At 43.9% G+C, this 25287-nt stretch overlaps 1 protein-coding gene across 2 annotated transcripts in view; it reads right to left on the bottom strand.

Annotated features, from left to right (window-relative positions):
• Positions 1 to 297: 297 nt before the first annotated feature.
• Positions 298 to 25287, bottom strand: part of LOC140047313 (lysine--tRNA ligase-like) — a 55780-nt gene continuing 30790 nt past the window's right edge. For both annotated transcript variants that reach the window (XM_072092264.1, XM_072092255.1), the window contains 6 exons: positions 20572 to 20748; positions 18903 to 18988; positions 18521 to 18606; positions 18182 to 18308; positions 17835 to 17978; positions 298 to 557 (listed from right to left, as the gene is read on the bottom strand). In XM_072092264.1, coding sequence (XP_071948365.1) covers positions 459 to 557; positions 17835 to 17978; positions 18182 to 18308; positions 18521 to 18606; positions 18903 to 18988; positions 20572 to 20748 — 719 coding nt within the window. In that variant the 3' untranslated portion in view covers positions 298 to 458. The remainder of the gene's footprint in view (positions 558 to 17834; positions 17979 to 18181; positions 18309 to 18520; positions 18607 to 18902; positions 18989 to 20571; positions 20749 to 25287) is intronic.

Below are 25287 nucleotides of genomic sequence, written 5' to 3'. Positions count from 1 at the left end.
TGTGAATAGTTCATCATTGTCATACAACATAAAAGTTCAAACATTCAAATACAATTAGGACGAAAGTGTAAATAGTTCATCAATGTCGGTACAGGACATGTATCTGTATATTGATATTATTAGTAACTACTTTAGTAGCTATAGACACATTGTCATTCAAATAAAGTGGGCCCAGTGTAAATATAGATAATCAATGTCTACTTGGAATATTAGTAAGTTAATTCAGTAGATATAGACACTTCAAATATAAGTAAGACATGTTAAAATGTGAATAGCTTATCAATAACTGTACTTGGATCTTATTGCAGGTCAAGATTTATTGTTTTAAATGAAAAAACACATCTAGATATTTAAATCTATAATTAAATTAAAACAAATGTATTTAAGTTTTAGAGGGCTTCCTATTAATAAAGAATCATCCCATCTACAAGAAACATTAGTAATAGATGAATTACTGGTTATGGCGGTGGTAACAGATCAGGCTGCTCTGCTGATCTCTGGTCTGCCATTGGTGCTTTCTGATCATCTGGTTTCATGGCAGGAAAGAGAAGAACCTCCTGTGGAACAAAAACAATCACATTGATATGGTTGTCAACCTATTGCAGTGCAAGACTTTTTCTTCATAAGAAAAATACAGAAGATGTTCAATGTTATATTTTCTTATGCTGTGTGTGTGATGTATCAAAAGAAAAAAAAACAAAGACTCAAAACTGTGACACCATAGGTAGTTTTTCTTAATAATCAAAATTTTAACAGTATTGGTTTAGTTAACTTGTTTTCCTATTTTTTTTTCAACCAATAATCAATTAATAGAAGTACTGAATAAGAATTCTCTCTGTAGTAAGCCTGTCAATGACCATGCCCCAGCCCCCTGTGGGTCGTAGGCCATACTCTATGTCTGTTTTACCTTGATACTGTTTGAGTCAGTGAGGAACATAGTCAGCCTGTCAATGACCATGCCCCCTGTGGGTGGTAGGCCATACTCTATGTCTGCTTTACCTTGATACTGTTTGAGTCAGTGAGGAACATAGTTAGCCTGTCAATGCCCATGCCCCAGCCCCCTGTGGGTGGTAGGCCATACTCTACATTTGTTTTACCTTGATATTGTTTGAGTCAGGGAGGAACATAGTCAGCCTGTCAATGCCCATGCCCCAGCCCCCTGTGGGTGGTAGGCCATACTCTATGTCTGTTTTACCTTGATATTGTTTGAGTCAGTGAGGAACATATTCAGCCTGTCAATGCCCATGCACCAGCCCCCTGTGGGTGGTAGGCCATACTCTATGTCTGTTTTACCTTGATATTGTTTGAGTCAGTGAGGAACATAGTCAGCCTGTCAATGCCCATGCCCCAGCCCCCTGTGGGTGGTAGGCCATACTCTATGTCTGTTTTACCTTGATATTGTTTGAGTCAGTGAGGAACATATTCAGCCTGTCAATGCCCATGCACCAGCCCCCTGTGGGTGGTAGGCCATACTCTATGTCTGTTTTACCTTGATACTGTTTGAGTCAGTGAGGAACATAGTTAGCCTGTCAATGCCCATGCCCCAGCCCCCTGTGGGTGGTAGGCCATACTCTACATTTGTTTTACCTTGATATTGTTTGAGTCAGTGAGGAACATAGTCAGCCTGTCAATGCCCATGCCCCAGCACCCTGTGGGTGGTAGGCCATACTCTATGTCTGTTTTACCTTGATATTGTTTGAGTCAGTGAGGAACATAGTCAGCCTGTCAATGCCCATGCCCCAGCCCCCTGTGGGTGGTAGGCCATACTCTATGTCTGTTTTACCTTGATATTGTTTGAGTCAGTGAGGAACATAATAAGCCTGTCAATGCCCATGCCCCAGCCCCCCTGTGGGTCGTAGGCCATACTCTATGTCTGTTTTACCTTGATACTGTTTGAGTCAGTGAGGAACATAGTAAGCCTGTCAATGACCATGCCCCAGCCCCCTGTGGGTCGTAGGCCATACTCTATGTCTGTTTTACCTTGATATTGTTTGAGTCAGTGAGGAACATAATAAGCCTGTCAATGCCCATGCCCCAGCCCCCTGTGGGTCGTAGGCCATACTCTATGTCTGTTTTACCTTGATACTGTTTGAGTCAGTGAGGAACATAGTAAGCCTGTCAATGACCATGCCCCAGCCCCCTGTGGGTCGTAGGCCATACTCTATGTCTGTTTTACCTTGATACTGTTTGAGTCAGTGAGGAACATAGTAAGCCTGTCAATGACCATGCCCCAGCCCCCTGTGGGTCGTAGGCCATACTCTATGTCTGTTTTACCTTGATACTGTTTGAGTCAGTGAGGAACATATTCAGCCTGTCAATGCCCACGCCCCAGCCCCCTGTGGGTGGTAGGCCATACTCTATGTCTGTTTTACCTTGATATTGTTTGAGTCAGTGAGGAACATAATAAGCCTGTCAATGCCCATGCCCCAGCCCCCTGTGGGTCGTAGGCCATACTCTATGTCTGTTTTACCTTGATACTGTTTGAGTCAGTGAGGAACATAGTCAGCCTGTCAATGACCATGCCCCCTGTGGGTGGTAGGCCATACTCTATGTCTGTTTTACCTTGATACTGTGTGAGTCAGTGAGGAACATAGTCAGCCTGTCAATGACCATGCCCCCTGTGGGTGGTAGGCCATACTCTGTCTGTTTTACAGGATACTGTTTGAGTCAGTGAGGACATAGTCAGCCTGTCAATGCCCATGCCCCAGCCCCCTGTGGGTGGTAGGCCATACTCTATGTCTGTTTTACCTTGATATTGTTTGAGTCAGTGAGGAACATAGTAAGCCTGTCAATGCCCATGCACCAGCCCCCTGTGGGTGGTAGGCCATACTCTATGTCTGTTTTACCTTGATATTGTTTGAGTCAGTGAGGAACATAATAAGCCTGTCAATGCCCATGCACCAGCCCCCTGTGGGTCGTAGGCCATACTCTATGTCTGTTTTACCTTGATATTGTTTGAGTCAGTGAGGAACATAGTAAGCCTGTCAATGCCCATGCACCAGCCCCCTGTGGGTCGTAGGCCATACTCTATGTCTGTTTTACCTTGATATTGTTTGAGTCAGTGAGGAACATAGTAAGCCTGTCAATGACCATGCCCCAGCCCCCTGTGGGTCGTAGGCCATACTCTATGTCTGTTTTACCTTGATACTGTTTGAGTCAGTGAGGAACATAGTCAGCCTGTCAATGCCCACGCCCCAGCCCCCTGTGGGTGGTAGGCCATACTCTATGTCTGTTTTACCTTGATATTGTTTGAGTCAGTGAGGAACATAATAAGCCTGTCAATGCCCATGCCCCAGCCCCCTGTGGGTCGTAGGCCATACTCTATGTCTGTTTTACCTTGATACTGTTTGAGTCAGTGAGGAACATAGTCAGCCTGTCAATGACCATGCCCCAGCCCCCTGTGGGTCGTAGGCCATACTCTATGTCTGTTTTACCTTGATACTGTTTGAGTCAGTGAGGAACATAGTCAGCCTGTCAATGACCATGCCCCCTGTGGGTGGTAGGCCATACTCTATGTCTGTTTTACCTTGATACTGTTTGAGTCAGTGAGGAACATAGTCAGCCTGTCAATGACCATGCCCCCTGTGGGTGGTAGGCCATACTCTATGTCTGCTTTACCTTGATACTGTTTGAGTCAGTGAGGAACATAGTTAGCCTGTCAATGCCCATGCCCCAGCCCCCTGTGGGTGGTAGGCCATACTCTACATTTGTTTTACCTTGATATTGTTTGAGTCAGTGAGGAACATAGTCAGCCTGTCAATGCCCATGCCCCAGCCCCCTGTGGGTGGTAGGCCATACTCTATGTCTGTTTTACCTTGATATTGTTTGAGTCAGTGAGGAACATAGTCAGCCTGTCAATGCCCATGCCCCAGCCCCCTGTGGGTGGTAGGCCATACTCTATGTCTGTTTTACCTTGATATTGTTTGAGTCAGTGAGGAACATAGTCAGCCTGTCAATGCCCCAGCCCCCTGTGGGTGGTAGGCCATACTCTATGTCTGTTTTACCTTGATATTGTTTGAGTCAGTGAGGAACATAGTCAGCCTGTCAATGCCCATGCCCCAGCCCCCTGTGGGTGGTAGGCCACACTCTATGTCTGTTTTACCTTGATATTGTTTGAGTCAGTGAGGACATAGTCAGCCTGTCAATGCCCATGCCCCAGCCCCCTGTGGGTGGTAGGCCACACTCTACATTTGTTTTACCTTAATTGTTTGAGTCAGTGAGGAACATAGTCAGCCTGTCAATGCCCATGGCCCAGCCCCCTGTGGGTGGTAGGCAATACTCTGTCTGTTTTACAGGATACTGTTTGAGTCAGTGAGGACATAGTCAGCCTGTCAATGCCCATGCCCCAGCCCCCTGTGGGTGGTAGGCCATACTCTATGTCTGTTTTACCTTGATATTGTTTGAGTCAGTGAGGAACATAGTAAGCCTGTCAATGCCCATGCACCAGCCCCCTGTGGGTGGTAGGCCATACTCTATGTCTGTTTTACCTTGATATTGTTTGAGTCAGTGAGGAACATAGTAAGCCTGTCAATGCCCATGCACCAGCCCCCTGTGGGTGGTAGGCCATACTCTATGTCTGTTTTACCTTGATATTGTTTGAGTCAGTGAGGAACATAGTAAGCCTGTCAATGACCATGCCCCAGCCCCCTGTGGGTCGTAGGCCATACTCTATGTCTGTTTTACCTTGATACTGTTTGAGTCAGTGAGGAACATAGTCAGCCTGTCAATGCCCACGCCCCAGCCCCCTGTGGGTGGTAGGCCATACTCTATGTCTGTTTTACCTTGATATTGTTTGAGTCAGTGAGGAACATAATAAGCCTGTCAATGCCCATGCCCCAGCCCCCTGTGGGTCGTAGGCCATACTCTATGTCTGTTTTACCTTGATACTGTTTGAGTCAGTGAGGAACATAGTCAGCCTGTCAATGACCATGCCCCAGCCCCCTGTGGGTCGTAGGCCATACTCTATGTCTGTTTTACCTTGATACTGTTTGAGTCAGTGAGGAACATAGTCAGCCTGTCAATGACCATGCCCCCTGTGGGTGGTAGGCCATACTCTATGTCTGTTTTACCTTGATACTGTTTGAGTCAGTGAGGAACATAGTCAGCCTGTCAATGACCATGCCCCCTGTGGGTGGTAGGCCATACTCTATGTCTGCTTTACCTTGATACTGTTTGAGTCAGTGAGGAACATAGTTAGCCTGTCAATGCCCATGCCCCAGCCCCCTGTGGGTGGTAGGCCATACTCTACATTTGTTTTACCTTGATATTGTTTGAGTCAGTGAGGAACATAGTCAGCCTGTCAATGCCCATGCCCCAGCCCCCTGTGGGTGGTAGGCCATACTCTATGTCTGTTTTACCTTGATATTGTTTGAGTCAGTGAGGAACATAGTCAGCCTGTCAATGCCCATGCCCCAGCCCCCTGTGGGTGGTAGGCCATACTCTATGTCTGTTTTACCTTGATATTGTTTGAGTCAGTGAGGAACATAGTCAGCCTGTCAATGCCCCAGCCCCCTGTGGGTGGTAGGCCATACTCTATGTCTGTTTTACCTTGATATTGTTTGAGTCAGTGAGGAACATAGTCAGCCTGTCAATGCCCATGCCCCAGCCCCCTGTGGGTGGTAGGCCACACTCTATGTCTGTTTTACCTTGATATTGTTTGAGTCAGTGAGGACATAGTCAGCCTGTCAATGCCCATGCCCCAGCCCCCTGTGGGTGGTAGGCCACACTCTACATTTGTTTTACCTTAATTGTTTGAGTCAGTGAGGAACATAGTCAGCCTGTCAATGCCCATGGCCCAGCCCCCTGTGGGTGGTAGGCAATACTCTGTCTGTTTTACAGGATACTGTTTGAGTCAGTGAGGACATAGTCAGCCTGTCAATGCCCATGCCCCAGCCCCCTGTGGGTGGTAGGCCATACTCTATGTCTGTTTTACCTTGATATTGTTTGAGTCAGTGAGGAACATAGTAAGCCTGTCAATGCCCATGCACCAGCCCCCTGTGGGTGGTAGGCCATACTCTATGTCTGTTTTACCTTGATATTGTTTGAGTCAGTGAGGAACATAGTAAGCCTGTCAATGCCCATGCACCAGCCCCCTGTGGGTGGTAGGCCATACTCTATGTCTGTTTTACCTTGATATTGTTTGAGTCAGTGAGGAACATAGTAAGCCTGTCAATGCCCATGCACCAGCCCCCCTCTTGGTGGTAGGCCATACTCTATGTCTGTTTTACCTTGATATTGTTTGAGTCAGTGAGGAACATAGTAAGCCTGTCAATGCACCAGCCCCCTGTTGGTGGTAGGCCATACTCTATGTCTGTTTTACCTTGATACTGTTTGAGTCAGTGAGGAACATATTCAGCCTGTCAATGCCCATGCCCCAGCCCCCTGTGGGTGGTAGGCCATACTCTATGTCTGTTTTACCTTGATATTGTTTGAGTCAGTGAGGAACATAGTAAGCCTGTCAATGCCCATGCACCAGCCCCCTGTTGGTGGTAGGCCATACTCTATGTCTGTTTTACCTTGATATTGTTTGAGTCAGTGAGGAACATAGTCAGCCTGTCAATGCCCCAGCCCCCTGTGGGTGGTAGGCCATACTCTATGTCTGTTTTACCTTGATATTGTTTGAGTCAGTGAGAAACATAGTCAGCCTGTCAATGCCCATGCCCCCTGTGGGTGGTAGGCCATACTCTATGTCTGTTTTACCTTGATATTGTTTGACTCAGTGAGGAACATAGTCAGCCTGTCAATGCCCATGCACCAGCCCCCTGTGGGTGGTAGGCCATACTCTATGTCTGTTTTACCTTGATATTGTTTGAGTCAGTGAGGAACATAGTCAGCCTGTCAATGCCCATGCACCAGCCCCCCTGTGGGTGGTAGACCATACTCTATGTCTGTTTTACCTTGATATTGTTTGAGTCAGTGAGGAACATAATAAGCCTGTCAATGCCCATGCCCCAGCCCCCCTGTGGGTCTAGGCCATACTCTATGTCTGTTTTACCTTGATACTGTTTGAGTCAGTGAGGAACATAGTAAGCCTGTCAATGACCATGCCCCAGCCCCCTGTGGGTGGTAGGCCATACTCTATGTCTGTTTTACCTTGATATTGTTTGAGTCAGTGAGGAACATAATAAGCCTGTCAATGCCCATGCCCCAGCCCCCTGTGGGTCGTAGGCCATACTCTATGTCTGTTTTACCTTGATACTGTTTGAGTCAGTGAGGAACATAGTAAGCCTGTCAATGACCATGCCCCAGCCCCCTGTGGGTCGTAGGCCATACTCTATGTCTGTTTTACCTTGATACTGTTTGAGTCAGTGAGGAACATAGTAAGCCTGTCAATGACCATGCCCAGCCCCCTGTGGGTGGTAGGCCATACTCTAAGTCTGTTTTACCTTGATATTGTTTGAGTCAGTGAGGAACATAATAAGCCTGTCAATGCCCATGCCCCAGCCCCCTGTGGGTCGTAGGCCATACTCTATGTCTGTTTTACCTTGATATTGTTTGAGTCAGTGAGGAACATAATAAGCCTGTCAATGCCCATGCCCCAGCCCCCTGTGGGTCGTAGGCCATACTCTATGTCTGTTTTACCTTGATACTGTTTGAGTCAGTTAAGAACATAGTAAGCCTGTCAATGACCATGCCCCAGCCCCCTGTGGGTCGTAGGCCATACTCTATGTCTGTTTTACCTTGATACTGTTTGAGTCAGTGAGCAACATAGTTAGCCTGTCAATGCCCCAGCCCCCTGTGGGTGGTAGGCCATACTCTATGTCTGTTTTACCTTGATATTGTTTGAGTCAGTGAGGAACATAGTCAGCCTGTCAATGCCCCAGCCCCCTGTGGGTGGTAGGCCATACTCTATGTCTGTTTTACCTTGATATTGTTTGAGTCAGTGAGGAACATAGTCAGCCTGTCAATGCCCATGCCCCAGCCCCCTGTGGGTGGTAGGCCATACTCTATGTCTGTTTTACCTTGATATTGTTTGAGTCAGTGAGGACATAGTCAGCCTGTCAATGCCCATGCCCCAGCCCCCTGTGGGTGGTAGGCCATACTCTATGTCTGTTTTACCTTGATATTGTTTGAGTCAGTGAGGAACATAGTCAGCCTGTCAATGCCCATGCCCCAGCCCCCTGTGGGTGGTAGGCCATACTCTACATTTGTTTTACCTTGATATTGTTTGAGTCAGTGATGAACATAGTCAGCCTGTAAATGCCCATGCCCCAGCCCCCTGTGGGTGGTAGGCCATACTCTATGTCTGTTTTACCTTGATATTGTTTGAGTCAGTGAGGAACATATTCAGCCTGTCAATGCCCATGCACCAGCCCCCTGTGGGTGGTAGGCCATACTCTATGTCTGTTTTACCTTGATATTGTTTGAGTCAGTGAGGAACATAGTCAGCCTGTCAATGCCCATGCACCAGCCCCCTGTGGGTGGTAGGCCATACTCTATGTCTGTTTTACCTTGATATTGTTTGAGTCAGTGAGGAACATAATAAGCCTGTCAATGCCCATGCCCCAGCCCCCCTGTGGGTCGTAGGCCATACTCTATGTCTGTTTTACCTTGATACTGTTTGAGTCAGTGAGAAACATAGTAAGCCTGTCAATGACCATGCCCCAGCCCCCTGTGGGTCGTAGGCCATACTCTATGTCTGTTTTACCTTGATATTGTTTGAGTCAGTGAGGAACATAATAAGCCTGTCAATGCCCATGCCCCAGCCCCCTGTGGGTCGTAGGCCATACTCTATGTCTGTTTTACCTTGATACTGTTTGAGTCAGTGAGGAACATAGTAAGCCTGTCAATGACCATGCCCCAGCCCCCTGTGGGTCGTAGGCCATACTCTATGTCTGTTTTACCTTGATACTGTTTGAGTCAGTGAGGAACATAGTAAGCCTGTCAATGACCATGCCCCAGCCCCCTGTGGGTCGTAGGCCATACTCTATGTCTGTTTTACCTTGATACTGTTTGAGTCAGTGAGGAACATATTCAGCCTGTCAATGCCCATGCCCCAGCCCCCTGTGGGTGGTAGGCCATACTCTATGTCTGTTTTACCTTGATATTGTTTGAGTCAGTGAGGAACATAATAAGCCTGTCAATGCCCATGCCCCAGCCCCCTGTGGGTCGTAGGCCATACTCTATGTCTGTTTTACCTTGATACTGTTTGAGTCAGTGAGGAACATAGTCAGCCTGTCAATGACCATGCCCCAGCCCCCTGTGGGTCGTAGGCCATACTCTATGTCTGTTTTACCTTGATACTGTTTGAGTCAGTGAGGAACATAGTCAGCCTGTCAATGACCATGCCCCCTGTGGGTGGTAGGCCATACTCTATGTCTGTTTTACCTTGATACTGTTTGAGTCAGTGAGGAACATAGTCAGCCTGTCAATGACCATGCCCCCTGCGGGTGGTAGGCCATACTCTATGTCTGCTTTACCTTGATACTGTTTGAGTCAGTGAGGAACATAGTTAGCCTGTCAATGCCCATGCCCCAGCCCCCTGTGGGTGGTAGGCCATACTCTACATTTGTTTTACCTTGATATTGTTTGAGTCAGTGAGGAACATAGTCAGCCTGTCAATGCCCATGCCCCAGCCCCCCTGTGGGTGGTAGGCCATACTCTATGTCTGTTTTACCTTGATATTGTTTGAGTCAGTGAGGAACATAATAAGCCTGTCAATGCCCATGCCCCAGCCCCCCTGTGGGTCGTAGGCCATACTCTATGTCTGTTTTACCTTGATACTGTTTGAGTCAGTGAGGAACATAGTAAGCCTGTCAATGACCATGCCCAGCCCCCTGTGGGTGGTAGGCCATACTCTATGTCTGTTTTACCTTGATATTGTTTGAGTCAGTGAGGAACATAATAAGCCTGTCAATGCCCATGCCCCAGCCCCCCTGTGGGTCGTAGGCCATACTCTATGTCTGTTTTACCTTGATACTGTTTGAGTCAGTGAGGAACATAGTAAGCCTGTCAATGACCATGCCCCAGCCCCCTGTGGGTCGTAGGCCATACTCTATGTCTGTTTTACCTTGATATTGTTTGAGTCAGTGAGGAACATAATAAGCCTGTCAATGCCCATGCCCCAGCCCCCTGTGGGTCGTAGGCCATACTCTATGTCTGTTTTACCTTGATACTGTTTGAGTCAGTGAGGAACATAGTAAGCCTGTCAATGACCATGCCCCAGCCCCCTGTGGGTCGTAGGCCATACTCTATGTCTGTTTTACCTTGATACTGTTTGAGTCAGTGAGGAACATAGTAAGCCTGTCAATGACCATGCCCCAGCCCCCTGTGGGTCGTAGGCCATACTCTATGTCTGTTTTACCTTGATACTGTTTGAGTCAGTGAGGAACATATTCAGCCTGTCAATGCCCACGCCCCAGCCCCCTGTGGGTGGTAGGCCATACTCTATGTCTGTTTTACCTTGATATTGTTTGAGTCAGTGAGGAACATAATAAGCCTGTCAATGCCCATGCCCCAGCCCCCTGTGGGTCGTAGGCCATACTCTATGTCTGTTTTACCTTGATACTGTTTGAGTCAGTGAGGAACATAGTCAGCCTGTCAATGACCATGCCCCCTGTGGGTGGTAGGCCATACTCTATGTCTGTTTTACCTTGATACTGTGTGAGTCAGTGAGGAACATAGTCAGCCTGTCAATGACCATGCCCCCTGTGGGTGGTAGGCCATACTCTGTCTGTTTTACAGGATACTGTTTGAGTCAGTGAGGACATAGTCAGCCTGTCAATGCCCATGCCCCAGCCCCCTGTGGGTGGTAGGCCATACTCTATGTCTGTTTTACCTTGATATTGTTTGAGTCAGTGAGGAACATAGTAAGCCTGTCAATGCCCATGCACCAGCCCCCTGTGGGTGGTAGGCCATACTCTATGTCTGTTTTACCTTGATATTGTTTGAGTCAGTGAGGAACATAATAAGCCTGTCAATGCCCATGCACCAGCCCCCTGTGGGTCGTAGGCCATACTCTATGTCTGTTTTACCTTGATATTGTTTGAGTCAGTGAGGAACATAGTAAGCCTGTCAATGCCCATGCACCAGCCCCCTGTGGGTCGTAGGCCATACTCTATGTCTGTTTTACCTTGATATTGTTTGAGTCAGTGAGGAACATAGTAAGCCTGTCAATGACCATGCCCCAGCCCCCTGTGGGTCGTAGGCCATACTCTATGTCTGTTTTACCTTGATACTGTTTGAGTCAGTGAGGAACATAGTCAGCCTGTCAATGCCCACGCCCCAGCCCCCTGTGGGTGGTAGGCCATACTCTATGTCTGTTTTACCTTGATATTGTTTGAGTCAGTGAGGAACATAATAAGCCTGTCAATGCCCATGCCCCAGCCCCCTGTGGGTCGTAGGCCATACTCTATGTCTGTTTTACCTTGATACTGTTTGAGTCAGTGAGGAACATAGTCAGCCTGTCAATGACCATGCCCCAGCCCCCTGTGGGTCGTAGGCCATACTCTATGTCTGTTTTACCTTGATACTGTTTGAGTCAGTGAGGAACATAGTCAGCCTGTCAATGACCATGCCCCCTGTGGGTGGTAGGCCATACTCTATGTCTGTTTTACCTTGATACTGTTTGAGTCAGTGAGGAACATAGTCAGCCTGTCAATGACCATGCCCCCTGTGGGTGGTAGGCCATACTCTATGTCTGCTTTACCTTGATACTGTTTGAGTCAGTGAGGAACATAGTTAGCCTGTCAATGCCCATGCCCCAGCCCCCTGTGGGTGGTAGGCCATACTCTACATTTGTTTTACCTTGATATTGTTTGAGTCAGTGAGGAACATAGTCAGCCTGTCAATGCCCATGCCCCAGCCCCCTGTGGGTGGTAGGCCATACTCTATGTCTGTTTTACCTTGATATTGTTTGAGTCAGTGAGGAACATAGTCAGCCTGTCAATGCCCATGCCCCAGCCCCCTGTGGGTGGTAGGCCATACTCTATGTCTGTTTTACCTTGATATTGTTTGAGTCAGTGAGGAACATAGTCAGCCTGTCAATGCCCCAGCCCCCTGTGGGTGGTAGGCCATACTCTATGTCTGTTTTACCTTGATATTGTTTGAGTCAGTGAGGAACATAGTCAGCCTGTCAATGCCCATGCCCCAGCCCCCTGTGGGTGGTAGGCCACACTCTATGTCTGTTTTACCTTGATATTGTTTGAGTCAGTGAGGACATAGTCAGCCTGTCAATGCCCATGCCCCAGCCCCCTGTGGGTGGTAGGCCACACTCTACATTTGTTTTACCTTAATTGTTTGAGTCAGTGAGGAACATAGTCAGCCTGTCAATGCCCATGGCCCAGCCCCCTGTGGGTGGTAGGCAATACTCTGTCTGTTTTACAGGATACTGTTTGAGTCAGTGAGGACATAGTCAGCCTGTCAATGCCCATGCCCCAGCCCCCTGTGGGTGGTAGGCCATACTCTATGTCTGTTTTACCTTGATATTGTTTGAGTCAGTGAGGAACATAGTAAGCCTGTCAATGCCCATGCACCAGCCCCCTGTGGGTGGTAGGCCATACTCTATGTCTGTTTTACCTTGATATTGTTTGAGTCAGTGAGGAACATAGTAAGCCTGTCAATGCCCATGCACCAGCCCCCTGTGGGTGGTAGGCCATACTCTATGTCTGTTTTACCTTGATATTGTTTGAGTCAGTGAGGAACATAGTAAGCCTGTCAATGACCATGCCCCAGCCCCCTGTGGGTCGTAGGCCATACTCTATGTCTGTTTTACCTTGATACTGTTTGAGTCAGTGAGGAACATAGTCAGCCTGTCAATGCCCACGCCCCAGCCCCCTGTGGGTGGTAGGCCATACTCTATGTCTGTTTTACCTTGATATTGTTTGAGTCAGTGAGGAACATAATAAGCCTGTCAATGCCCATGCCCCAGCCCCCTGTGGGTCGTAGGCCATACTCTATGTCTGTTTTACCTTGATACTGTTTGAGTCAGTGAGGAACATAGTCAGCCTGTCAATGACCATGCCCCAGCCCCCTGTGGGTCGTAGGCCATACTCTATGTCTGTTTTACCTTGATACTGTTTGAGTCAGTGAGGAACATAGTCAGCCTGTCAATGACCATGCCCCCTGTGGGTGGTAGGCCATACTCTATGTCTGTTTTACCTTGATACTGTTTGAGTCAGTGAGGAACATAGTCAGCCTGTCAATGACCATGCCCCCTGTGGGTGGTAGGCCATACTCTATGTCTGCTTTACCTTGATACTGTTTGAGTCAGTGAGGAACATAGTTAGCCTGTCAATGCCCATGCCCCAGCCCCCTGTGGGTGGTAGGCCATACTCTACATTTGTTTTACCTTGATATTGTTTGAGTCAGTGAGGAACATAGTCAGCCTGTCAATGCCCATGCCCCAGCCCCCTGTGGGTGGTAGGCCATACTCTATGTCTGTTTTACCTTGATATTGTTTGAGTCAGTGAGGAACATAGTCAGCCTGTCAATGCCCATGCCCCAGCCCCCTGTGGGTGGTAGGCCATACTCTATGTCTGTTTTACCTTGATATTGTTTGAGTCAGTGAGGAACATAGTCAGCCTGTCAATGCCCCAGCCCCCTGTGGGTGGTAGGCCATACTCTATGTCTGTTTTACCTTGATATTGTTTGAGTCAGTGAGGAACATAGTCAGCCTGTCAATGCCCATGCCCCAGCCCCCTGTGGGTGGTAGGCCACACTCTATGTCTGTTTTACCTTGATATTGTTTGAGTCAGTGAGGACATAGTCAGCCTGTCAATGCCCATGCCCCAGCCCCCTGTGGGTGGTAGGCCACACTCTACATTTGTTTTACCTTAATTGTTTGAGTCAGTGAGGAACATAGTCAGCCTGTCAATGCCCATGGCCCAGCCCCCTGTGGGTGGTAGGCAATACTCTGTCTGTTTTACAGGATACTGTTTGAGTCAGTGAGGACATAGTCAGCCTGTCAATGCCCATGCCCCAGCCCCCTGTGGGTGGTAGGCCATACTCTATGTCTGTTTTACCTTGATATTGTTTGAGTCAGTGAGGAACATAGTAAGCCTGTCAATGCCCATGCACCAGCCCCCTGTGGGTGGTAGGCCATACTCTATGTCTGTTTTACCTTGATATTGTTTGAGTCAGTGAGGAACATAGTAAGCCTGTCAATGCCCATGCACCAGCCCCCTGTGGGTGGTAGGCCATACTCTATGTCTGTTTTACCTTGATATTGTTTGAGTCAGTGAGGAACATAGTAAGCCTGTCAATGCCCATGCACCAGCCCCCCTCTTGGTGGTAGGCCATACTCTATGTCTGTTTTACCTTGATATTGTTTGAGTCAGTGAGGAACATAGTAAGCCTGTCAATGCACCAGCCCCCTGTTGGTGGTAGGCCATACTCTATGTCTGTTTTACCTTGATACTGTTTGAGTCAGTGAGGAACATATTCAGCCTGTCAATGCCCATGCCCCAGCCCCCTGTGGGTGGTAGGCCATACTCTATGTCTGTTTTACCTTGATATTGTTTGAGTCAGTGAGGAACATAGTAAGCCTGTCAATGCCCATGCACCAGCCCCCTGTTGGTGGTAGGCCATACTCTATGTCTGTTTTACCTTGATATTGTTTGAGTCAGTGAGGAACATAGTCAGCCTGTCAATGCCCCAGCCCCCTGTGGGTGGTAGGCCATACTCTATGTCTGTTTTACCTTGATATTGTTTGAGTCAGTGAGAAACATAGTCAGCCTGTCAATGCCCATGCCCCCTGTGGGTGGTAGGCCATACTCTATGTCTGTTTTACCTTGATATTGTTTGACTCAGTGAGGAACATAGTCAGCCTGTCAATGCCCATGCACCAGCCCCCTGTGGGTGGTAGGCCATACTCTATGTCTGTTTTACCTTGATATTGTTTGAGTCAGTGAGGAACATAGTCAGCCTGTCAATGCCCATGCACCAGCCCCCCTGTGGGTGGTAGACCATACTCTATGTCTGTTTTACCTTGATATTGTTTGAGTCAGTGAGGAACATAATAAGCCTGTCAATGCCCATGCCCCAGCCCCCCTGTGGGTCTAGGCCATACTCTATGTCTGTTTTACCTTGATACTGTTTGAGTCAGTGAGGAACATAGTAAGCCTGTCAATGACCATGCCCCAGCCCCCTGTGGGTGGTAGGCCATACTCTATGTCTGTTTTACCTTGATATTGTTTGAGTCAGTGAGGAACATAATAAGCCTGTCAATGCCCATGCCCCAGCCCCCTGTGGGTCGTAGGCCATACTCTATGTCTGTTTTACCTTGATACTGTTTGAGTCAGTGAGGAACATAGTAAGCCTGTCAATGACCATGCCCCAGCCCCCTGTGGGTCGTAGGCCATACTCTATGTCTGTTTTACCTTGATACTGTTTGAGTCAGTGAGGAACATAGTAAGCCTGTCAATGACCATGCCCAGCCCCCTGTGGGTGGTAGGCCATACTCTAAGTCTGTTTTACCTTGATATTGTTTGAGTCAGTGAGGAACATAATAAGCCTGTCAATGCCCATGCCCCAGCCCCCTGTGGGTCGTAGGCCATACTCTATGTCTGTTTTACCTTGATATTGTTTGAGTCAGTGAGGAACATAATAAGCCTGTCAATGCCCATGCCCCAGCCCCCTGTGGGTCGTAGGCCATACTCTATGTCTGTTTTACCTTGATACTGTTTGAGTCAGTTAAGAACATAGTAAGCCTGTCAATGACCATGCCCCAGCCCCCTGTGGGTCGTAGGCCATACTCTATGTCTGTTTTACCTTGATACTGTTTGAGTCAGTGAGCAACATAGTTAGCCTGTCAATGCCCCAGCCCCCTGTGGGTGGTAGGCCATACTCTATGTCTGTTTTACCTTGATATTGTTTGAGTCAGTGAGGAACATAGTCAGCCTGTCAATGCCCCAGCCCCCTGTGGGTGGTAGGCCATACTCTATGTCTGTTTTACCTTGATATTGTTTGAGTCAGTGAGGAACATAGTCAGCCTGTCAATGACCATGCCCCCTGTGGGTGGTAGGCCATACTCTATGTCTGTTTTACCTTGATATTGTTTGAGTCAGTGAGGAACATAGTCAGCCTGTCAATGCCCATGCCCCAGCCCCCTGTGGGTGGTAGGCCATACTCTATGTCTGTTTTACCTTGATATTGTTTGAGTCAGTGAGGACATAGTCAGCCTGTCAATGCCCATGCCCCAGCCCCCTGTGGGTGGTAGGCCATACTCTATGTCTGTTTTACCTTGATATTGTTTGAGTCAGTGAGGAACATAGTCAGCCTGTCAATGCCCATGCCCCAGCCCCCTGTGGGTGGTAGGCCATACTCTACATTTGTTTTACCTTGATATTGTTTGAGTCAGTGATGAACATAGTCAGCCTGTAAATGCCCATGCCCCAGCCCCCTGTGGGTGGTAGGCCATACTCTATGTCTGTTTTACCTTGATATTGTTTGAGTCAGTGAGGAACATATTCAGCCTGTCAATGCCCATGCACCAGCCCCCTGTGGGTGGTAGGCCATACTCTATGTCTGTTTTACCTTGATATTGTTTGAGTCAGTGAGGAACATAGTCAGCCTGTCAATGCCCATGCACCAGCCCCCTGTGGGTGGTAGGCCATACTCTATGTCTGTTTTACCTTGATATTGTTTGAGTCAGTGAGGAACATAATAAGCCTGTCAATGCCCATGCCCCAGCCCCCCTGTGGGTCGTAGGCCATACTCTATGTCTGTTTTACCTTGATACTGTTTGAGTCAGTGAGAAACATAGTAAGCCTGTCAATGACCATGCCCCAGCCCCCTGTGGGTCGTAGGCCATACTCTATGTCTGTTTTACCTTGATATTGTTTGAGTCAGTGAGGAACATAATAAGCCTGTCAATGCCCATGCCCCAGCCCCCTGTGGGTCGTAGGCCATACTCTATGTCTGTTTTACCTTGATACTGTTTGAGTCAGTGAGGAACATAGTAAGCCTGTCAATGACCATGCCCCAGCCCCCTGTGGGTCGTAGGCCATACTCTATGTCTGTTTTACCTTGATACTGTTTGAGTCAGTGAGGAACATAGTAAGCCTGTCAATGACCATGCCCCAGCCCCCTGTGGGTCGTAGGCCATACTCTATGTCTGTTTTACCTTGATACTGTTTGAGTCAGTGAGGAACATATTCAGCCTGTCAATGCCCATGCCCCAGCCCCCTGTGGGTGGTAGGCCATACTCTATGTCTGTTTTACCTTGATATTGTTTGAGTCAGTGAGGAACATAATAAGCCTGTCAATGCCCATGCCCCAGCCCCCTGTGGGTCGTAGGCCATACTCTATGTCTGTTTTACCTTGATACTGTTTGAGTCAGTGAGGAACATAGTCAGCCTGTCAATGACCATGCCCCAGCCCCCTGTGGGTCGTAGGCCATACTCTATGTCTGTTTTACCTTGATACTGTTTGAGTCAGTGAGGAACATAGTCAGCCTGTCAATGACCATGCCCCCTGTGGGTGGTAGGCCATACTCTATGTCTGTTTTACCTTGATACTGTTTGAGTCAGTGAGGAACATAGTCAGCCTGTCAATGACCATGCCCCCTGCGGGTGGTAGGCCATACTCTATGTCTGCTTTACCTTGATACTGTTTGAGTCAGTGAGGAACATAGTTAGCCTGTCAATGCCCATGCCCCAGCCCCCTGTGGGTGGTAGGCCATACTCTACATTTGTTTTACCTTGATATTGTTTGAGTCAGTGAGGAACATAGTCAGCCTGTCAATGCCCATGCCCCAGCCCCCTGTGGGTGGTAGGCCATACTCTATGTCTGTTTTACCTTGATATTGTTTGAGTCAGTGAGGAACATAGTCACCCTGTCAATGCCCATGCCCCAGCCCCCTGTGGGTGGTAGGCCATACTCTATGTCTGTTTTACCTTGATATTGTTTGAGTCAGTGAGGAACATAGTTAGCCTGTCAATGCCCATGCCCCAGCCCCCTGTGGGTGGTAGGCCATACTCTAAAGCAGTACAGAAATTCTCATCAGTAGCCTGGGCTTCATCATCCCCTGCTTCCTTATCCTAGAAAAACAGCATTTATAATATTATTCAATATGTACATTATATGGTCAATAATTTCAGATAGATTATACCACCAAGTTTCAAATAGAAATACTGTTACATGTCTTGTACAATATTGTTGATTCAATGCAGTTTATTGTCTATCTCTGTCTACAAATGAATTTAGAATTTAGATAATCTCTAAAATAATCTACTAATCCCACCTTAGCTTGCATGTCAAATCTTTCCCTTTGTACCACTGGGTCATTCAGTTCAGTGTATGCATTTACTACTTCCTTCTGCATTACAAATAATTCAAATCTCTCAGTTAATCCCTTAACTGAACGGTGCCTAAAAAGAAAACATAGTACTACAGTTACTGCAGTAATTGAAGCATTGTTGCCCTGTAATTTAAATAACTCATATTTTCAGTAATTCAACTTACATATTACTGTAGCAATGGAAATAGTTACTACAGTAATTGCATTAAAATATTTTCAATAGACACTTGGTCAGTCATCTTTAGTGGCCAGCTGTTTACAAACTGCAAAAGTTACACATACCACTTAGATAGAGGGCTCATGATTTCAGGATGGTCCATTATAAACGTGGGGTTGATACAGGTGGGTTCAATATAATCACCAACCAACTGAAATAATAAATACAAATTCAATTAAACATTTAGATGCCTTAAAATCAGCTTTAGTTTGTTCTAAATGCTTATTCTTAGATTACTTGGCCAGCAAGTCAGATATTAGGGAGCTTCTGATTTGAGACAGTTGACCAACGTAGGTCAGGTCAATTGATGTGTTTTTGGTCATCTAGAAACCATCTAAACATGCGTCTCAATATCCCTGCATGTGCACAATGAACTAATATGACTAAGCTTGGTCGTCAGTTGTCGCAAATAAAAAGCTTTCTAATATCTTGTTGTGTTTTTGTTACCTTGTCTATAAGTCTTGCTGTTGTTCTTGGTGGAGCACACTCGCATTCTAATTTAGTACATAATTTATCTAGAAATTGTCTTGTTTCTGAAAATAGAAAGAGTTACAAAACCACTAGAAAAATAAACAAACATTTATTAATATTGATAAAATCCTATGTTCTTGGTGATATAACCTACTATAAGACAGTTGTAACACATTCTACATCAACTGATAATGTTAAGATACAGATTAGAAAATAGCCGACTGTTTATGGCTGGCTGGCCCCTGCCTTAAAGGGAAGGTCAAGCCTAATTTTATCTTTTAACCATGAATCCTTCATTAATTGAACAAACTATCAGTATATAATTCAATTTTGTACGACTTGTAGTTATTGAGAAAACGAGATTTTAATGCTGACTTTTCCTGAATTGAAAATCGCCATCTTATGCTCTTACAGCTTATTTATGACGTCAGATACGTCCTTTGTCGAATTTAAGCCTCGCGGTTGTATAGGTATGCTATGATTGGTTAATCTAATCCCTTACATTGATTGGCTGAAATCGGTGACCCAGCGAGCAGTCAAGCGAGGAGCGAGAAGAGCGCGTGGTTCCGGGTTGTTTTATTGTTCATTGGTGTTCGCGAATAAAAAAAATCTACACCTTTTTAGTAATCTCTTTGACAGTACTGTATACATTTTACGCTTTGTTCTTCATCTTTTTGTGATTTTAAATAGTTAATTGTATAACCGCAAAATGGTCTTTTGTACATACAGCTATCGGCTGTACAAATAGATCGAGTTCGTCAATGGGAAAGGGTTACATGTTTTCCAGTCTCTAATTCTTTACAGCAAATACATTTAACATCAACGGACATTCTTACACACAGGCCGCATGTACACCATTTATCAACCGACTGGTTTACGCGCGAATTTTTATCCATTTCGTTTAACCTGTCTCTATTTAAGCTACGAGCAACTAATTCGCTCTCTGTATATTCAGGCTCACACCAGTAACCATAACTGTCGCAAAGGGATTCCATACTTTCTTTCTGGCGAGAAAAATTGATAAAAAACGACAATCGACAGCAGTACACACACCAAAATTAAGACTCATGTACCCAACACACGCTCACAGCAGTAGTACACCATGCCAGAGAGAGTTACAAAACATGCAGATAGGTCATAACGCATGCGTAGTTGGTTGTTTAGCTATCAGCGAAATTCGTTCATTCCGACGAAATATGTCTCGATTTCCACCAAAATTACTGCGTCTCCGGTTGAAAAAATGATTTTTTTATTTTGGTATTACATATTTTAGTTTATTTCCATCAAAAAATATCTTAAAAACCGCCTTTAACAAACGTTCAATAACATTTTAAATGGGTCGATTTATTTTTAAAACTGTATTTACTTATACGGTGATCAGCCAAGCGTAGATTTCAAAGGACGTATCATACGTCACAGCCCGCTCAACATGGCGATTTTCAATTCGTGTAGGTAGTCGTAATAAACATCGAATTTCTTGTAAACCTGATTATTAAATATAGTAAATGTTGTTTATAATAGATTATATTATTGACCTTCCCTTTAACTGCTCGACCATTTGACTCGTTTATATAAGCACACTGGTGACCACATCGAGTGGATACATTTGCTATATAAATCTAATGTTATAAGAAAAATATTTTACCCTCAGTATCTAGTTGGTCTAAAGGAGGAAACTTGGTCTTCAGAATCTTTTCAAGTTCTGAGATCATGCTTACGCGACGGAACGGTGGAGCGAAGTCAATCTCAACAGCTTGTCCATCAGGACCATCTGGATGGTAGGTGACCTTGGTACTGCCACCTGTCAGGCTTTTCACCATTCCTACAAAATAAAAAATGGTAACTTTAGTAGAAAAATATTCTAAAGCATGGCACCGAACATCATATCCTGTATTTATTTATTGTACCCAATTGTCATAATATTATGTTTGTGATTTCCTGTGAAAATAAAAAATGTTTTAGATTAGATACACCTTTACAATGGTGGCACACATGTTTATACATGGTGCATTCTTAAAATAAATATATAGAAAACAAACTGATAAAAAATCAATACAACAGATAAACATATAATAATTAACCCACCGAAATGATCGCTAAATCTAGATCCACCAATCATGTTATAATTTTGGTGGGAAACTTTTGGAGAGAACATTTTATCCTCCTCTGAAGCCCCTAATTTGCATGTCGAGTATAAATAGTAAAATGTTATATATATATATATAAGTATTATGTCTTTCTGTTTGATATGCAATTATGAAAATATTAATAAAAAAGATAAAAAGAAATTGAATGGCATTACAAAGAAAGCTGAATATATTGTTAAAGATCCGTTGGTGCAGTTAGATGAAATATACATAGATTGGATAGTGAAGGCAGCTCATAAAATAATTAAGGATATTGATCATCCCCTTAGCAAATACTTTATTATCAAACGCAATGGTAGAATACATGTTCCAATAACTAAGACAAACAGATCGAGATATGCCTTTGTTGCAAATGCTATTCATATAATTAATTCATGTCACCATCGATAAAATGTTATGTAATACAAGACTATGTTAACAATGAAACTTTTAAAACGTAAATTTTTTCAATTTATAAATGTTTTTATATTTTTAATATTTTTAAAGGTTTTTAACATTTTTAGCCTATTTGAAATTTTAGAAATTTATAAATTGTAAAGGTTTTAGGAACATTCTAATGGTTTGAATCCTTTTAAAGCTGTTTTTAATCCTTTTAAAGCTGTTTTAAACTATTTTAATCTCCTGAATCCTATTCAATTTTAATACCTTGTCATTTTTACACCGTGTTTCATAACTTATATTTTTTGTGCAATTATGTGTGTGTACATAATATATTATATTGTATATCTATTTATTTTTGTACTAATAATTGTCAATCTTCAAGAAGAATTTCTGTTATTTTATGATGATGATGGACAAATAAAGCATTTCAGTCAGTATATTGAAAAAAAAACGAAAAAAAAAAAACATCAGAGTAGAAAGACGTATAGAGTAGAGTACCCTTGGTGAAGGTTTGGAAAACTATTTTTTATAGATTAATTTTTGTACGGAGCGAAATTGGAACTATTATTTTGTGATTTGTACTTTGCTTTTGGATATTGTATTTTTTATTTTGAAAGGAACATTGTTTGTAACTCTGTTTTTCTTATATTGTATTGCATTTAATATTTTTATTTGGATCTTATATTATTAGACACCTGAATGGAAGCAAGGTAATGGTCCACACCAACTCAACCCCTCTAGGTTAGCTGAACCTGAACTGTATGGTCAAGCTAGGATAGCTTATGCTTACTTAACTGTACACGAATGTGTAGATTATGATACCTTAAAGAAGGCAATCTTAGAAAAGTATGATGTGTGAGACAAATTTAGAAATTCAAACAGAGTTAAAAATATGTACTCTATTATTATAAGGACCAAGAAAATAGTAAACCTAAAAATAGTACTCACAATAACCCTTGAGCTAGGCAGCAAGGATACAATAGGTATCGCGGAAGGGGAGGCAATTTCCATAACAATGGTAACAAACAGAGAGAACCTTCAAATAAATGGATTAATGGCCTATACTTTAATTGTAATGTAAGTAGAAGAGACATCAAATAGGGGATTGTCCTAAGATGGTAGCCAAAGGATAGAATAATTAACCTAAGAAGGGTTCTAATGTTAAAGATGGCTTTAGATGTGAAGGAACAAAATCAGATAGACCCCAAGTAGTTAGTGGTTAGTGTAGAAAATAAAATGGAGTGTACACTACTAGGAAAATTAGAAGGACAGGATATAACTATGCTTAGAGACTTGGGATGTAACTGTCCAGTCTAGTGCCTACCAAATGTTACTTGCCAGAAAAATGGAGAAGGTATAGGAGGCAAGATTACTGTCCCTTTAGCTGAGGTGGCTATAGAAAGCAAGATACTGTAGTGACAGGAAAGCTAACTGTATCCGTAATCGAAGGATTACAGAGGGACATGTTTTATTGGTTTGGACCAGAATTGACGGCTACATAAATTAATAACTTGTTTGATAAAATGAAGATAAATCTAAAGATAAAAAATTAAACATAAGATTTGTGAACAACAGCACAAGCTGAACCTAACTAACCAAGTACTGTTAGAATTGGAAATAGATAATGACTCACTCAAAGGAGCATTTGATAGGGTAGTCCCTGTAGAAGAAATAGGTCAGCAGGGTATGTTTCTTTATGAGACAAGGTATATAGATGAGAAAATATAGTAGTATTAAAGATAAGAATAACCAAGTGGAACAGATTGTATTACCCACTCAGTGTATACAGGTTGTATTACACTTAAGTCATAATGGTCCATTTGCAGGCCACATGGGTGTTGAGAAAACCAAAAGTAGGGTACTGAACCAATTCTATTGGCCAGGTATATTTAAAGATGTGGTAGTCTATTTCAAAGTCTGTAAGGAATACCAAAAGGTGGATAATGGAAAAAAGGAAATATTACTCTGATACCATTACCAATTATAAGCACATGAAAAGTGAATCACAAGAAAGAGTGCAAATGTTGGAATTAGAAAATAGGTCTAGCTACAGTAATGCTAGGAATGTAGTAAATGAAGGTAAAGGTCATAACTTTGAAGGAATCAGATGCTATTGATATATATATATATATATATTGGAACATTTGAACACTTGGCAGAAGCCACAGGTTGGGATAAGAGTATGTGGGCCACTAGGTTAGCGCCTGAACTGTATGGTAAAGCTAGGATAGCCTATGCATCCTTAACTGTAGAAGAATGTGTAGATTATGATACCTTAAAGAAGGCAATCCTATAAAAGTATGATGTGTCCGCAGAGACATATAGACTTAAATTTAGAAATTCTAACAGTCAAAGATATGTCCATCAAGGGAGTGGCTGAATGAGCTCTCTCATTATTTAAAACGTAGGATAAAATGTGCTAATGTAAAAGAAGATGATGCTGCAGGCATTATTGAAAAGATTATAATGGGACAGACACTTGATAAAATGTCTAATATATGAGGGTTTATCTCAGAGACAAATAAGTTAATAAGAGCTATGATATGGCTATAACTAATGATTATATAGCAAATAGGTGGCCATAGCTATTGTAATGCTGTAAATTCTGAAAATAAGTTCAAGTATTATAAGGGCCAAGAAAATAGTAAACCTAAAAATAGTAATCACAATAACCCTTGAGCTAGGCAGCAAGGATACAATAGGTATCGCGGAAGGGGAGGCAAATTCCATAACAATGGTAACAAACTTTAACAGAGAGAACCTTCAATTGAATGGATTAATGGCCTATACTTTAATTGTAATGTAAGGAGGAGGACATAAAATAGGGGATTGTCGTAAAAGATAGTAGCCAAAGGAAAAAATAATGAAGCTAAAATAGGCCCTAATGTTAAAGATGGCTTAAGATGTGAAGGAACAAAATCAGATAGACCCCAAGTAGTTAATGGATAGTTTAGCAAATAAAATGGAGAAGTGGTGTACACTACCAGGAAAATTAGAAGGACGGGATATGACCAAGTGGAACAGATTGTATTACCCACTCAGTGTATACAGGTTGTATTACACTTAAGTCATAATGGGCCATTTGCAGGCCACATGGGTGTTGAGAAAACCAAAAGTAGGGTACTGAACCAATTCTATTGGCCAGGTATATTAAAAGATGTGGTAGTCTATTTCAAAGTCTGTAAGGAATACCAAAAGGTGGATAATGGAAAAAAGGAAATATTACTCTGATACCATTACCAATTATAAGCACATGAAAATTGAATCACAAGAAAGAGTGAAAATGTTGGAATTAGAAAATAGGTCTAGCTACAGTAATGCTAGGAATGTAGTAAATGAAGGTAAAGGTCATAACTTTGAAGGAATCAGATGCTATTGATATATAATTATATACATATATTGGAACATCTGAACACTTGGCAGAAGCCACAGGTTGGGATAAGAGTATATGGGCCACTAGGTTAGCGCCTGAACTGTATGGTAAAGCTAGGACAGCCTATGCATCCTTAACTGTAGAAGAATGTGTAGATTATGATACCTTAAAGAAGGCAATCCTATAAAAGTATGATGTGTCCGCAGAGACATATAGACTTAAATTTAGAAATTCTAACAGTCAAAGATATGTCCATCAGGGAGTGGCTGAATGAGCTCTCTCATTATTTAACGTAGGATAAAATGTGCTAATGTAAAAGAAGATGATGCTGCAGGCATTATTGAAAAGATTATAATGGGACAGACACTTGATAAAATGCCTAATATATGAGGCTTTATCTCAGAGACAAATAAGTTAATAAGAGCTATGATATGGCTACAACTAATGATTATATAGCAAA

The sequence above is a fragment of the Antedon mediterranea genome, chromosome 1, assembly GCF_964355755.1.
Source record: "Antedon mediterranea chromosome 1, ecAntMedi1.1, whole genome shotgun sequence".
Taxonomy (NCBI): Eukaryota; Metazoa; Echinodermata; class Crinoidea; order Comatulida; family Antedonidae; genus Antedon; species Antedon mediterranea.
The sequence above is the reverse complement of the archived record's forward strand: the minus strand, read 5'-3'. Positions and strand labels throughout refer to the sequence as shown.